At 43.4% G+C, this 17,426-nt stretch overlaps 1 protein-coding gene across 2 annotated transcripts in view; it reads left to right on the top strand.

Moving 5' to 3' along the window:
* RpS7 (ribosomal protein S7) overlaps nucleotides 1–17,426 on the top strand; it is a 113,684-nt gene that overhangs the window by 15,760 nt on the left and 80,498 nt on the right. For both annotated transcript variants that reach the window (XM_080280607.1, XM_080280606.1), the window contains exon 2: nucleotides 751–924. In XM_080280607.1, coding sequence (XP_080136733.1) covers nucleotides 751–924 — 174 coding nt within the window. The remainder of the gene's footprint in view (nucleotides 1–750; nucleotides 925–17,426) is intronic.

The following is a 17,426-nucleotide window of genomic DNA, read 5'->3' as shown; positions in this document are numbered from 1 at the left end:
ATTGCTACTCCTCACCCTGCCCTAGGGTGGGAAAGGAGGTCCAGATGATGATGATTTCTTGTCTGCAGCACACTATCCTGTAATGCTATTGGTATATAAGGTGTTAGGCACTTGGTTATGTGTTAGGCACTTGGTTAGGTTTTCGGAGCTACTATAGCATAGTTTATATGCACCAGAACATTGACCATGGGCTTCACATTGCACAGTACAGGTCATGTGACTCCTCAGAGGTTTATTGATGTTGGGTGATGGTTGGGGTCATGGGTTGATGGTCTGACTGATGATGTGGGTTGATGGTCTAACTGATGGTGTGGGTTGATGGTCTGACTGATGGTGTGGGTTGATGGTCTAACTGATGGTGTGGGTTGATGGTCTAACTGATGGTGTGGGTTGATGGTCTAACTGAAACATTCCTTAAAATTGTGTTTATAAAATTTAGTTTCACAGATGTAAGAGCCAATAATTAATGTCACGAATCTGACAGTGGGCTGCAACTTGTTAACCGTGTGGAAGGTTGGAAACATGAGATGAACTACTGATAGTGTCTCCATCCATCACAAGTGGAGTGTTGTTGCCTTGTCTAATTTTTTTTTTTTTTTTTTTTTAACCTGTTTGCTTGTTATGGTTTCTTACTGTTGTACATTTCAGAGAAGGAGAGGGCACATTTGGCTAAACTTTGGCAAAATTTGATAACATGTATTATATACAGGAACATTTTTTTTTTTTTTTAAATTTCATTTTTGCTTCCAGATGCCGCAGTTCTGCAACGGCAAGATAACTAAACAGTCATCAGAACAGCCCGATGAGTTCGAAATGTCTATTGGGCAGACGCTTCTCGACCTGGAGATGAACTCCGAGTTGAAGGCACAGCTACGTGAGCTGTCCATCACTGGAGCCAAGCAGATTGATGTGTCTGACAAGAAGGTGAGGTTTTCTAATAGCAGGGTAAGTGTGAGTTGGTGCTGGTGAGAAGTTACTGTTAAAGTACAGCTGCCTCCTACTTTCATAGTTAATTGGTTCCAAGAGTTGTTATTGTAAATTAAATTGGTTCTTAAAAATTCATTCATACATGAGGCCATATATGTATGATGAATATTGTACCATCTGGATCTAGTAAATTATTATCAGTATGGGAGTATGGATGGGGTATATGTGCAGGAGTAGGTGAGAATGAGAGGGCAAAGGAAGAAGTATGTATAGTTGTGAGTAAAAGATGGAAGAAGAGCGTAAGACAGAATGGATCACTTGGGTCAAGGATTGTGTGGGTACTGTAAGGTTGAAAGTTGGAATACAAATGTGGGCGATTGTGTGTGTGTATGCGTCAACGCAAGATCGTGCTAGCAGAGTGAGAGAAGAGTTCTGGACAAATGTGGAAGTGTGCATGGAAATGTTTGGAAGGAATGAGAGAGTTTTTGATCGGTGATATGAATGGTAAAGTAGGGAATGTGAAGGTGAATGGAATAGTTGGTGAGGGGTGTGCCTGCTGAGATAGATGAGAATGGCAGTGCATTAGTGGACATTTGTGCTAGGAGGGTGTTGGTGATAGCTAATACCTTCTTCAGGTATAAAATGATCCACAGGTATACATGGCGAGTGATGAGAAGGGTAGGTGGTGAACTGAATGAAAGGAAGGCAATGATTGATTATGTGTGTGTGGATGAAAGGATGCAAAGATGTGTAGTGGATGCAAGAGCTTATAGAGGTTGGGGGAGTGGACTTTCTGACCACTACTTGGTGGTGGCCAGAATTAGGATCCAAGTAAGATGGAGAAATAGAAGAAGGGAAAGACGAGAGGAAGGAGTAGTTGCAAGGAGAGTGGAAAAGTTACAAGAGGATGAGAAAAAGGCAGAGTATAAGAGAGAAGTGGAGGAACGATTGGGCAAATATGAATTGGAGCAGATGGAGGATGTGGAAGGTGTGTGCAGGATATTTACAGAAGAAATATGTGCAGCATGTGATGTGGTGTGTGGGAGGAAGAGAAGACGGAGGGGGGTGCAAGGAACAGCGTGGTGGACTGAAGAGGTGAGACAGGCTGTGGCACAAAAGAAGAAAGCATACAATGAATGGATGAGAAATAGGGGTGTGGAAGAAGTTGAGAGGTGGAAGAGAGAGTTTATGTAGAAAGAAAGAGAGAGGTGAAAAGATTAGTAAGAGAGAGTAAGAAGAGAGTGGATGAGGAATTTGGAAGGAATTTGAGTGTAAAGTGGAGGGACTGTAAGAAAATGTTCTGGAAAGAGGTGAAGAGAGTAAGACAGGGTGGAAGTGAGGTTAGCAGGGGAGTGAAAGATAAAAATGGTAGATTACTAGTGGAGAAGGGAGAAAAAGTGAGCAGATGGAGAGAACACTTTAAGGAATTGTTGAACATACAGGATGGAAGTAATGCGAGTATAAGTGGCTGGGGAATGGCTGGGAGAAGGAGGGAGGTGAGAAGACAGGAAGAAATCAGTAGGATAGAAGTTGTGGAAGCAATGAAGGAAGTTAAATCAGGGAAAGCCCCAGGAATTGATGGAGTGTGTGGTGAAATGCTGAAGCATGGGGGAGAGATAGTAGTAGAATGGATGTGGAAGATGTGCAGATTGGCCTGGGAGGAAGGTAGAGTCCCGGAGGATTGGAAGTCAGGTATAATTATTCCCTTGTACAGTGGAAACTCGATTATCCAGGCTCGGATTATCCAGCTTTCGGTATATCCGGGCCGTGACCCAGTGGTTCAGTGGTACAGTAATTCATAGAATTATCTGTACGATAGCTCCGGTTTAAACAGGAAGCATCCAGTTTCTAGGGAGAGAGGCATGGATAAACCAGAGAGAGTCTTGCTCACCCTGCCCCCACCCACACCACCTGCTCACAACTCGATCACAAGGGTGGTAGGATGGAGTTTGGTGAGGCAACTTATACTCCTGACGTAGCCTAACCTTGCTTAACTACTTAATAATTTAATCTAATTTAACCTAACCTGGGCTCCAGTTGGGAAATTGGGAAACTAAATCCACTTTTGTGTACGATGAGTTTCTTCCATTATGCCCGAAGCAGTCGTAGGTACGGCTTAAAGAACGTGATAAAAGAGAAAATCTTTCTGCAAGAGAAGGTAATTTACTACCCTCAAAATAGAAAAACACAGAAAAACTGGAGGAATATGAAGTGAATTGGTGAGGTCTTTAGGCTGTATGCTTAGATGAAAAGTAATGGGTTTCCTAGTTTTAGGGAATGAAATGAAACAAGAATGTCTGCTGATCAGAAAAAAAAAAAAAAATACTCATCTCATGTGTTCTCGTAAGTTAGCATTCAGTTCTGCATTCTTCGTTAGGCATCGCGCCTCCCAACACATTTCGGACCAACAGAGCATTGTTATTTCTTCCTCTTACATTTACTGTTCACTCTTTTGTTCGTTCTTAAGTGTACTGTATGTGTGAAAGAGAGTATTAATACAAACAATAATGCATTCCATTAACCCCATCATAGCTGTCAGCCTCGAACAATGGTTTACTGTACCGGTGTCAGGGATGTTTGGTTAGGGAGAGCTATTAAAAACTGCGAACAATTATGGGAAGGGAACGAAGGTCACTGGTATGTTTTCACGACCCTCCTCTACCATCTCAAACAGTCAGGCGGCCTGCCACTTCATCTCAGATGTTTTCGCCGATATGTTTAAATGCTAATGTAACATGCACCCTAATTATGAGTAAGTTTCTTCCAATATGCCGGAAACAAACGTCGGTAAGGCTTAAGGAACGTTATGATAATAAGAAAACAAACTAGAAAAATACAAAAACAAACTAGAGAATATGAATTGAATTGGTAAGGTTATTAGGCTGTATGCTTGGACGAAAATTTACGAGTTTCACAATTATAGGGGACGAAATGGAACAATTATGTTTACTAAGAAGAAAAAATACTTTCATCTCAAGTGTTCTCGTAAGGTGGCATTCAGTTCCACATTCTTTGTTCGATGTCGCTTCCCAACACATTTCGGACCGACAGAGCATACAGTTATTTCTGCTCCTTACAGTTAAGTGTACATTTATTGCACATTCTTTTGTTCGTTCGTGTATGTGTGAAAGAGAGAGTATTGATACAAACAATAATGTATTCCATTAACCCCTTATGGCTGCTAGCCTTGAACAATGCTTTACTGTACCGGTGTCAGTAACGTTAAGTTAGGGAGAGCCATAAAAACTGCGAACAATTATGGGAAGGGAACCAAGGTCACTGGTATGTTTATACAACCCTACTCTACCATCCCAAACAGCTCGGCGGTCCTTTCATCCCAGATGTTTTCGCCGATATGTTTAAATGCTAAAGTAACATGCACCCTAACTTTATGTTTAAATTCTAATGTAACATGCCCCCTAATTTTCTTTCACGAATCATAACAAATCTCAAGATGGGTTTAGGGAGGAGGGGAAAAAGCCAGGTGTACCAGACGAGTTTTTTCACATCTGTAAGAAAAAGAAACTGACTTTATAACTGTGAAAAAATGGTTTCAAGGTCTGCCACGGGAGCACACAAATTTCTGAACTCACGAACATTGAGTATTTGAGGGGGGTAAACATACGCTTTGCTGTAAGCAGTAAAAGCACTTTACCAAATCATTTCATCCTGATAGTCTTATATTTTTCTGATTATTTATGGTTTGGTAAATAAACATTTCTTGTTAAATCTTTCCCCGCTGTTTTTATGTTCTGGTGTGACGACTCTTTGATTCGTTAACGTAATGGCAGAAGACACTGTTCTAATCTAAGTGTTTAAACCTGGCCTAACCTAGCTTAACAGCACCTAATAATGTAACCTAACCTAATCATCAGTTGGGAAGTTGGGAAACGAAGTCCACATTTGAGTACGATGAGTTTCGTCCATTGTGCTGGAAACAGTCGTAGGTACAGCTTTAGAACGTGACGATACTAACAGGGAGGAAATCTTTCAGTAAGAAAACGTGATTTACCGAACTGAATATAGTCTGAAAAATACTGAAACAAGCTGGAGGAATATACATTGAACTGGAAAGGTCTTTCTGGTACTTAAGTGTACATTTACTGGTAAATAAATCAGTCTAACAGTACAGTACTTGTGTTTCCGCTGGATTAATCGTGCTTTCGGATTAATCAGGCACCCCTTAACACCATATAGCCCGGATAATCGGGCTATCTCTGTACAAAGGAAAAGGGGAAAAAGAATGTGGTAATCATAGGAGCATTTGTCTTCTTAGTATAATAGGAAAAGTGTATGGGAGGATACTTATTGACAGAGTTAGAGAAAGAACAGAGGAATTAGTTGGAGAAGAAGAGGCTTTAGGAAGGGAAGAGGTTGTGTAGATCAGATATTCATTCTTAGATCTTTAGTGGAAAAGTTTCTAGAGAAGGGAAAGAAGTTGTATGTGGCTTTCATGGATTTGGAGAAAGCATATGACAGGGTGGTTAGACAAGGATTGTGGAAAGTATTAACCCCCTCAGGCACAGTCACGCGATTCGCGTGAGGTGGTGTTCATGCTGAAAAAGCACAGTCACTCGAATTGCGTTTCTAAGCACAAAAATATTCATAAAAAAAAAAAAAGTTTTCGGCCAATTCGCGTGAGTTTTTGATGCGTGGTAGTGCTGCCAGTCCTCCCTCGAGGCAAGTCGTTGGCAACGCTACGTCGCTTTATCTACTTCAGCCCGCTCCCTCCAACCTCAGTCATTGTCAAGCAGTCAGGCGGTTGGTTTGACAGCTCGTGGTTCCCTTTAAATCGTCCATAATTCTCCCCCTCTCGCCCGAGGCAAAGGCCCTATTGACTCAGTGAGATAATACATTGTATGTGAACATATACTGACGTGATATTGTTGATGTAACATACATATTTGTATTGAAAAGCAATTCTGGCTGTTAGCAATCGTTGAGCCTTGGAGCCAGATGCATGGTTAGTGTAGCGGGGTTTCCCCACTCAGCCTCCCCGTAGGCCGTATGGCGTGAGTGGAAATACGTATATAAATGAAGCCAAGCCCTAAATATATATTGTGTGAAAGATACTGTGGATGGCTTGGTGAAATTATGGAGCCAGCAAGCGTTATGTACAGCATGAAACAGAGTGTTGTGAAGGGGCAAACCTGAAGTCGGGAGGGGAGAATTACCGGTGTTTTAGGGCTGGAATTATTGTGATTCTGATAGTGTAAATGCGTATGGAATTGTATGAAATATACGTCAAACATGCTGCGAGTTTCCGTGAACGAGTTTGGTGTGTGCCAAAAATAGTGTTGCCTCATACTCTCAGGGAGAAGCTGACGGTGTAGTGCAGTCATGAGGAGAATATTTGCCGAGGTTGTGGTTGATGCATTGTTTTAGTCATGTATTTGTGTCTGATATCGTGTGAAATGCGCGTGAAATGTGCCGTATGTGCTCGTGAAGGCATAAAAGTTTGGGTATGTAACGGAGGTTAGCAATAGTTTAGTGTCAGATGTGGAGGGGAAGGTATGGACGCCTACGAACACGTGAGGTAATTGCACAGGTACTGTACGTTTACGTGACCTTTAGTAATAACACACACACACACACACACACACACACACACACACACTAACACACACATTCACACACACACACACACACACACACACACACACACACACACACACACATTCACACACACACACACACACACACACACACACACACACACACCAACACACACACTCACACACACACACACACACACACACACACACACACACACACACACACACACACACACACCAACACACACTCACACACACAGTCACACACACACACACACAGTCACACACACACTCACACACACACTCACACATACACTAACATACACACTCACTAACACACACACACACACACACACACACACACACTACATAACTCCTCATCTTCAAATCCCTGGTCTAACTGGACCAACACCCCTGGAGGAATTGAGTTCTGCAAATTTTGTTGATATATATAATAATCTATTACCATTACCTCTCCAACTTTCAGACAAATAACCATTTTCTCCTACAGATTACACATATGAAAGAAAGTAAATCTCCACAGCAGAAACTATAGAAGAGTTATGTTTATGTGTAGTAGGTTATAACAATAGGAAAACATCCATGGAAGATGTAACAGTCTGTACAGGTTGGGGGAAAAAAAATTGGTAGCATAGTCTTCAGGCAAGTGTGCAAGGAAAAAACTGTGTGTGTAAAATTTCGTAGCGATCAGAAGAGTAACCTCACTTTGTCGGCCAATTACTCGAAAACTATTAGACATCGATTTCCTGTTACAACCATCATCAATACCACTAAATTCTACGTATGATCAATGCCAGAATGTAAGCCTTTGGTAGCGTTTTGGGGGGTAAAAGGCAAGGGAAATGTTTTTTTCCTCGCGGTTGTTATCAGTGACAAGCGCTCTGAGTAATAACCTCACTTTGTCGGCTAATTACTCAAAAACTATTAGACCGATTTTCTGTAACAACCATGATCTATACCACTAAATTCTACGTATGATCAATACCAATATGTAAGCATTATGTTACGTTTTGTGCGAGAAAAGGCGGTGGAAATGAGTGTCTCTTCGCGGCTGTTACCATTGAAAAACTATCTATCTATCTATAGCCCGACGCCCTAATCCCGCAAAGGGTGGCCGCAGACAAAACGCCTTCAAGTCGCTCTGTCACCCACCATTTGACTACCCTCCCCCCAACTCACCCCCCCCTCCCTCATATACCTCTCAACTCCATCCCTCCACCTCATCCTTGGTCTACCTCTCCCTCTCCCTCCTCCCACCTCACCCACATACACCCTCTTAGTCAGTCTTTCATTCTCCATTCTCTCCACATGTCCAAACCACCTCAGTGTATTTCTCCTAATCTTCTCAACCACATCCACATCCACCCCACAGCGTTCCTTCACTTCTTCATTCGTCAACGTGTCCCTCCACGTCACTCCACATGCTCCTCTCAAGTAACTCATTTCCACTGCTCTCACTCTTGGCTTGTTCCCCTCTTGTAAGGTCCATGCCTCGCTTCCATACGTCAGGGTAGGGATCACAATACTATCATGCAGTGACTTCTTAACTTCCATACTCACCTCCCTATTTCTCATCACTGCTCTCAGTGTACCAACAACCTTCCTTCCCTGCTGTACCCTTTCATGCACTTCATCCCCCAAAGCTCCATCCTTACTCATCACACTACCCAAGTACTTGAATGCACTCACATTCTCCATATCCTCACCATCCAACCTCACTGCACACACTGTGACTTCATTCCTCTCAAACACCATAACTTTACTTTTGTTTACATTAACTTTCAGCTTCCTCCTCCTACACACTGTCCCAAATTCATTCACCAAACCTTGCAACTCCCATTCATCTTCACTCAATAGCACTGTATCATCAGCAAACAGCAACACCGGAAGCTTCCAAATCTCACCCTCATTCATTAGAGCCACCCCCAACATCCACTGCCCTACCCTGCACCTCCTTTACAACCCCATCCATGTATATATTAAACAGCCATGGAGACATCACACAACCCTGTTTCAGTCCCACATTGAGATCAAAGAACTCACTCAGCTCACCATCCATTTGCACCGTAGCCCTAGCTCCCTCATACATACTCTTACATCACTCAATAATTTCCCCTCCACTCCATATATTCTTAATACCTTCCACATACCATGCCTATCTATTCTGTCATAAGCTTTCTCCAAGTCCATGAAGGCAGCATACACTTTCCTTCCCTTCTCTAGATATTTCTCCACTAAACATCTTAGAACAAATATCTGATCTACACACCCTTTTCCCTTCCTAAATCCCCCTTGTTCTTCTCCAACTAGCTCCTCTGTCATATGCCTAACCCTATCAATGAGTATGCTACCATATATTTTACCAGTCACACTAAGTAGGCAAATACCCCTATGGTTACCACATACTTCTCTCTCTCCTTTTCCTTTGTATAAAGGAACAATTATACCTGATTTCCAGTCCTCTGGAACCCTTCCCTCTTCCCAAGCCAATCTACACAACTTCCATATCCACTCCACAACAATCTCACCCCCATACCTAAGCATTTCACCACACACTTCATCAATACCTGGTGCCTTTCCCAACTTAATATTCTTCATCGCTTCAATGACCTCCACCCTACTGATCTCTTCCTCCCTCCTCTCATCTCTTCTTCTCCCAGCCATTCCCCAACCACTTATACTCGCACTGTTCTCACTCTCCACATTCAACAAATCCTCAAAGTGCTCCTTCCATCTCTTCAGTTTCTCTCTCTTCTCCACCAACAATCTATTATTCCTATCTTTCACTTCCCTACTATTTCCCCTTTCACACTGCCTTACTTTCTTTACCTCCTTCCAAAACAATTTCTTACTCTCCCTCCATTTCACACTCAGATTCCTCCCAAACTCTTCATCCACTTTCTTCTTACTCTCCTTCACCAGTCTCTTAACCTCCCTTCTCCTGCTCACATATACCTCTCTCTTCTCTCTCTCATCTTCTCCCCTACCTCTACTCGCTAACCATTCACTATATGCCTTCTTCTTTTGTTCCACAGCTCGTTTCACCTCATCATTCCACCATGCTGTCCCTTGCACACCCTTGCATCTCCTCCTCACTCCACAAACCGCCTCACACGCTGCGCCTATCTCCTCCGTGAATATCTTACATACGTTTTCCACCCCTTCCATCTGCTCTAGCTCATACCTTCCCAGTCTTTCTTCCACTATGCTCTTATACTCTGTCATTTTCTCACTATCTTGCAATTTCTCCACTCTTCTCACAGGAGTTGCTTCCTCCTGTCTTCCCCTTCGTCTCCTCAGCCACTTTCTTTGCAGCTCTACCTTGGCCATCACTAAGTGATGGTCCGAGACTCCATTCCCCCATCCTCTCCACACTCTTGCATCCAACACTTGTCTTCTCATTCGCTCATCCACACACACGTAGTCTATCATTGCCTTTCGTTCAACAAGTTCACCATCCATCCTCCTCATTACTCTCCATGTATACATCTTATGCCGAAAGTAGGTGTTGGCTATTGCCAATCCCTTACAAGCACAGATGTCCACCAAAGCACTTCCATTCCCATCTACATCAGCTGGCACACCCCACTGACCAACCACTCCATCCACTCGTACATTCCCAACTTTGCCATTCATGTCTCCAATCAACAGCACTCTCTCGCTCCTCTCAAACTTTTCCATACACGCTTCTCCACTCGCCCAAAACTCATCTTTCACTCTTGCCACTCGATCCTCTGTTGGGGCATACACACATACAATCGCCCACGCTTGTATACCTACTTTCATCCTCACCCATACAATCCTTGCACCCACTGTTCCATACTCTCTTATATTCTCCTTCCACTTCTTGCTTATCATCAGACATACTCCCTCTCTTGCCCTCTCATTCTCACTGACTCCCGCACATATACCTGAACCATATTCCCATTCTCTCACCCTTTCACCTTTCCGTTTAGTTTCAGTCAATCCACATATATCCACTTTTGCATCCTCAAGCACCTGAACAATCTCTCTTTCTTTCACTTCATCATTCGTTCCTCTCACATTCCACGTTCCCACTCTCAGAATGTCCTTCGTCCGTTCCTTAGTCGTCAACGTATGGTCCGTCCTGGTCCGAGGCGCTTTGTTCGCTTTTTTAGTTAGTTCTTTTTACGAGGTGGGGCACTAACCCTCCACCAACCCACCACCAACCCTTTTAGTCGCCTCGTATGACAAGCAGGGATACTGGGGGGGTATTCTTGAACCCCCCTACCCCCAGGGGGGTTCAAGAAAAACGCTCGTAGTAATACTCTCAATTTGTCGGCCAATTACTCGAAAACTATTGGACGTATCGATTTCATGTTTCAACCATGATAAAGAGCAGTAAATTCTACGTATGTACAATACCTAACTATGTAATATTTGTGGTAAGAATTCGTTGTTACGTAGGCGGGAACATTGCGTACGCCGTGTGCGCATCACGAAAGTCAATCACGGATGGAGTGCCTAGTACTTTCTTTCGATTTACTCGAGAACTATGAGGCGTATGGGGTTCTGCTTGGAGATGGGGAAAGCTGGTGAATTTGAGCATATTACTATGTAATAAAAACATAAGGTGTCTGGGAAAATTTAGCCTTGAGAGGTCCGTGAATTTTTTCCGAAAATGGCTTTCAGTTTTTGGCCATTTTCTCGAAAAGTAAACATCGTATCACAACCGGATTTGTTTCGTTAGAAAGCTGATGAAATTCTCTATAAAAACTTATTAGATAATTTTCCTGTATGATGGAAAACATTCAAACGGCGATGTTGGGAAGTGAAAAACGGTCCATTTACCATGCTTCCGGGGCTAATAACTTTTTTTTTTTATGTTTTCCTGTGTTTTGGTCCTTTTTATCAGATAGAACAAACATCGCTGCCTACCTTGAGAAAGGTTTGATGGGAATAAATGGATTTTTGGGTGGCGAAAATAAGGCAAGAATGTGTTTCATTCGCCGGAATTTGCCGCCGTCCGCGCTCCTGGGCCGGGCGGCTCTGTAGAAAAAATCATGCCCCAGAAAACTTACTGAAACTTACCGTTCGCGAGAGGGTTAAGAATATATGGTGTAGATGGGAAGTTGTTGAATGCTGTGAAGAGTATGTATGATGGTGCTAAGACTGCAGTGCATGTGGATGGTGAACTGAGTGAATTTTTCTCTTTGAAGTTTGGGTTGAAACAGGGATTTGTCATGTTTCCATGTTTGTTCAATCTGTACATGGATGGGGTAATAAAAGAGGTACAAGGTAGGGTAATGGATGTTGGAGTGGCCCTGGTGAGAGAGGATAGTGTTTGGAAACTCCCTGTACTGTTGTTTGCAGATGATACTGTGTTGTTGAGTGAAGATGAAGGGGAGCTGCAAGGCTTGGTGGATGAGTTTGAAAGAGTGTGTAAGAAACGGAATCTAAAGGTGAATGTAGGGAAGAGTAAAGTGATGGTCTTTGAGAGAGGTGAAGTCAGTGAATGTACAGCGAGGTTGGATGGTGAGGAATTGGAAAATGTGAGTACGTTTAAGTACTTGGGTAGTGTGATGAGTAAGGATGGAGGTTTGGAGGGTGAAGTGCTTGAAAGGGTACAGCAGGGAAGAAAGGTTGCTGATTCTTTGAAAGCAGTGATAAGAAACAGGGAAGTGAGCATGGAAGTGAAAAAGTTACTACATGACAGTATTGTGATACCAACTCTAACGTATGGAAGTGAAGCTTGGACGTTGTTGGAAGGACACAAGTCAAAGAGTGAGAGCAGTGGAAATGAGTTATTTAAGAGGAACCTGCGGCGTCACATGGAGAGACAGGCTGACGAATGAGGATATAAAGGAACGTTGTGGTGTGGATGTGGATGTGATAGGAAGCATTATGAGGAACACACTGAGGTGGTTTGGCCATGTGGAGAGGATGGAGGATGAAAGACTGACAAAGATAGTGTATGTGAGTGAGGTGGAGGGGGGAAGAGGGAGGGGGAGACCAAGGATGAGATGGAGGGATGGGGTGGGGAGGTATATGAGAGAGGGGAGTGTGAGTTGAGAGGAGGGCAGTGAATTGGCTGGGGACAGGGCGACGTGGAGGCGATTTGTTTGTGGCCACCCCAAACGGGATTGAGGCGTCTGGCAATAGATAGATGTTTATTTTAGAAGTTGTAGTACTTCAGTGAGAGTATTGTGGAGATTTCATTGAAAAAAAAAAAAAAAATTCTTCTCCAGACCCAGTTTGAGTGGGGTCCAACTGCAACAGATATTGTAAAATATCTATATACCTGTATATAGCCCGACGCCCTAATCCCGCAAAGGGTGGCTGCAGACCCACCATTTGACTACCCTCCCCCCAACTCACTCCCCCCTCCCTCATATACCTCTCAACTCCATCCCTCCACCTCATCCTTGGTCTGCCCCTCCCTCTCCCTCCCTCCACCTCACCTACATACACCCTCTTAGTCAGTCTTCATTCTCCATTCTCTCCACATGTCCAAACCACCTCAGTGTATTTCTATATATCTTCTCAACGACATCCACCCCACAACGTTCCTTCACTTCTTCATTCGTCAACCTGTCCCTCCATGTCACTCCACATGCTCCTCTCAAGTAACTTATTTCCACTGCTCTCACTCTTGACTTGTTCCCCTCTTGCAAGGTCCACGTCTAGCTTCCATACGTCAGGGTAGGGATCACAATTCTATCATGCAGTGACTTCTTACCTTCCATATTCACCTCCCTATTTCTCATCACTGCTTTCAGTGAACCAACAACCTTCCTTCCCTGCTGTACCCTTTCACGCACTTCATCCCCCAAAGATCCATCCTTACTCATCACACTACCCAAGTACTTGAATGCACTCACTCTCTCCATATCCTCACCATCCAACCTCACTGTACATTCTGTGACTTCATTCCTCTCAAACACCATACAATACTTTACTCTTGTTTACATTAACTTTCAGATTCCTCTTCCTACACACTGTCCCAGATTCATTCACAAACCCTGCAACTCCCATTCATCTTCACTCAACAATACTGTATCATCAACAAACAGCTAGTGGAAATGTGTAACTGGGTACCTTATGTACAGTACAAGGGGTGCTTAACCCCTTAACCGCGGGGCGTCACTTGCGATTCTGTGTTATTTTGAACTCTCCCGGGCTTTCAAGTGGTAGCTTGTATCATCTATCAGTACTGCCAATGTCCGACACTAGTCAGCACTCCTAATATCATCTGTACTCCCATCCATTGTTGACAATTTAGCCATTTCTCCCCGTTCTTGACTCCCCTCCCTACCTTCCCTCCATTACCCTCTCCTCTCGCCTACCTGGCCTTGCTTCGCTAAGTAAATCTTCCCTGGAATTTTCCACTGATTTCATCCATTGAAATAAGCTCTATGCCCTATTCTTATACCAAATAATATACAGTACTCGTCAAAATTATCGAACGCCTACTGCCTGGCGCGCAATACTTATGGCCAAAAAAGAATCACCCATTTCAGTGGGTAAAAATTGAGCCACAAGTTTGCGGCGCTAGCATGACGTCATGGTACCCTGAGGCCTTCCGACGCGATGGTTGGTTCCCGCCTCAGTCGCCCATGGGCTGCCTGAGAGATAGGAACTCCGCCGCGTCTCCCTCTCAAATTGCGCCATTTTTTACCGAGTGTCCCGCAGTGTTTTGGCCTTCACCACTTTGTTATGGCACCTATCCTTGAACTATCGAGTGAAATCATATCCCAGATCATTGCTCTAAAGGAGACAGGCCACCAGACAAAGGAAATTAGTGAATTGGTTGGTGTGGCACGATCGACAGTGCGTCGTTGGCGTGCGCGGTTTCGGTTGGAAAACAGTGGTGAAGTTCCCACAAAGAAACCGCAGTCTGGTAGGCCTAGGAAAACTTCCCCAAGGTCTGTTAATGTTTTAAAAAGTGCAGTGGAGTTTAATCGAGTGCAAGGAAAATAAAGGAGAGCAACCCGGAAGTGTTTGGTGAGGTGTCTGTGAGAACAGTGTCTCGTAGGGTCCATGAACTTGGTTACACAAGTCACAGGCCTGTGAGAAAGCCTCTTCTCACCAAGAACCAGAGAATTCGTAGGCTTGCCTTTGCTAATAAATATCTAAACTGGGATGAGGAGCAATGGTTGTCAGTGGTGTGGTCTGATGAGGCAACGTTTATAGTTACCTGTAACAGAGGAGCACGTGTGTATCTACGCAAAGGTAGTGACCCACTTGACCCATGGTACGTAGAAAGCACAGTTAAACATCCTGATTCACTCATGGTATGGGCTTGTTTCTCTGGTCAGGGTTTGGGGAAGCTTGTTGTGCTTCCCAAGAATGTTGGTGAATCAGGATGTTTACCTGGAGCTTCTGTGTTATCATTTACCAGACTCATTCGAGGTAACAGGTGCACGAGTGTTTCAGCAGGACGGTGCACCTGCTCACAAGGCCAAATCGGTCACCAATTGGCTTCGTGACTGTGAGGTATCACTCATGAAAGACTGGCCAGGAAATAGCCCAGACCTCAACCCGATTGAAAACCTCTGGTACCTCGTAAAGAAGAGTCTCCAAGGGAAGGATGTGAGCTCTCTGTCTAAGCTGGAAGCTGCCATTCGTGACTCCTGGGACAAAATACCCCTCCAGCACCTCAGGAGCCTCGCCCTTTCACTTCCAAGACGTCTCAGGTCCATGAAGAAATGTAAAGGCTACCCTACGAAGCACTAAAGGTAAATAAAATGCATTACATATTTATATGTTTTTTCAATGTTGAAAGGTTTGTTTCTTAGGAGGGACGCAGGGCGCTCGATACTTCTGATGAGCACTGTATACCAAAAAGAAATAAGGTGAGTGAGAGTGCCATACACCTGGAATTGGCTAATTATCACCTGACAACACCTCACGTGCACTTGTTCACTAATTTTCGCTGTTTATTTCCCCTTGAAATATGCCGTATAATCTATTCTCGTACTAAAAATATATATAAGGAGGGAAGGGAGAAGCCCAAGTGATATTTACATTCACCTGGAACTACCTAATTTATAATGTATTGTCTGGATTTCCTGCCAATCATTTCACTGCTATATATTAGCAGCTGTCAAGAGGCTGACGTTGGCAGTAATGCATTGCCCTAGGTAGGCCACCCCGGCTCACCCCTATCAGTTCATTGTCATCTTCGAAGGTGAAGGTACGTCTGTTTGCTGCTGCTAACTTCCCCTCCGCTTTTTAGCCCCATGCAAAGGGCCCTGTGACCTTTACCCCCTACTAACCTCGTGTGGAAAGAGGTAAAGGGCTGACAATTGAAAGAGAGTGACTACGGTCTTTCTGTTGAGTAAAACAGTGCAAGTGGAATTGTAAATAATGTGTAAATAATGTGTAAACAGCAAGTGAAATCAGTGAATATAAATATAAGTGAACAGTGGAAAATAGTTTTATAAGTTACTTCAAGTGACAGTGCATAACACAGTGTAAATAAAATAGAAATATAAATAATGTAAATAAAATAGACAGCGTAAGTAGAAACGTAAATGAGTAGTATTATAAGAATACGAGTATACATACTTGGAGTAATGAAAGTGAAAGTTTCACTCTAGCATGTATGAATACTATGAGTTATGAGAGTGAAGGTGAAAGTGACATTCACTCTCAATGCTAGTATACAGGACGAGAAAGTGAATGCTACGTATTTTACTGAAAGAAATTGAATGCCTATAGTGACAATAAACTACTATTACTGAAGAAACTTATGGATAAAGACTGTAGATATATATAAGTGTTATATAGTAATAGAAATATAAACTGTGAGTGTTTTTATGAATAATAAATGACAACTCCAGCGGCGAACTAGCGCAAGTGGGAAGGTCATACGCCCTCGTAATTTTCATTGCTTTCACAGTGTTTTTTTTTTTGGAATATGGATTCCAAACTATTTGAGAATCATAGAGTTGTGTTTCTAGTGATGATATCAGGCTGTGGTAATCATATTACCGGTTGTCGGGAAGTGTAAAGTGGAGACTTCGTTACCCAACTTCAGAGGTCTCCACAAGTCCTACGGTACTCGATGAAGGCTCAACAAACACCCCAGGAGAAAGCTGAAGGTATGTGCCATAAGCATATGTGATTTTAACCCTTTAACCGCGGGTGTCATTCCAGAATAACATTGCAAAAACTGGACCAAACCGCGGGTGTCATTCTCGAATGTTTGTGAATATTTTGAATACCCCGCGTTTTTTCTGTGCGCCAATTGTTTCAAGGGAGAGTAGCTATTAAGTTCTTTCACTCCAGCCAACCCCCACCTCCCTCCTCCCCCCCTGGGGCCCCACCTCCCACCCCCTGGACCCCCCAGCCCACCCCGGACCAAACACACATCAGTATCTGTCCAGCTGTGTGAGTGACAACACTGCTGATGTGGAAGTGAAGTGCAGGCAGTTACAGTGCCTTTTACCTGCCTCAGTGAACACAGAGTGGGTGTATATCGTATGTGCAGTGTTCATGTATGTTTATAGTATTATTATCAGAATGAGGTTGGCATTTGGTAATGGTGTGTGAGCGAAAAATAGTGATTACAACACCGCTGATATGGCAGTGAAGTGCGGGCAATTACAGTGCCTTTTACCTGCCTCAGTGAACACAGAGTGGGTGTTTATCGTATGTGCAGTGTTCATATATGTTTATAGTATTATTATCAGAATGAGGTTGGCATTTGGTAATGGTGTGTGAGCGAAAAATAGTGATTACAACACCGCTGATGTGGCAGTGAAGTGCGGGTAATTACAGTGCCTTTTACCTGCCTCAGTGAACACGGAGTGGGTGTTTATTGTATGTGCAGTGTTCATATATGTTTATAGTATTATTATCAGAATGAGGTTGGCATTTGGTAATGGTGTATGAGCGAAGGTAATGGTGTTGAGCGAAAAATAGTGATTTTAGATCGCTCACTTCTAATGGCACTGC

The sequence above is a fragment of the Coenobita brevimanus genome, chromosome 85 (assembly GCF_032717465.1).
Source record: "Coenobita brevimanus isolate Jiangsu-jjx chromosome 85, ASM3271746v2, whole genome shotgun sequence".
NCBI classification, from domain to species: Eukaryota; Metazoa; Arthropoda; class Malacostraca; order Decapoda; family Coenobitidae; genus Coenobita; species Coenobita brevimanus.
Note: the sequence above shows the minus strand (reverse complement) of the source record. Positions and strands in the feature narration are given on the sequence as shown.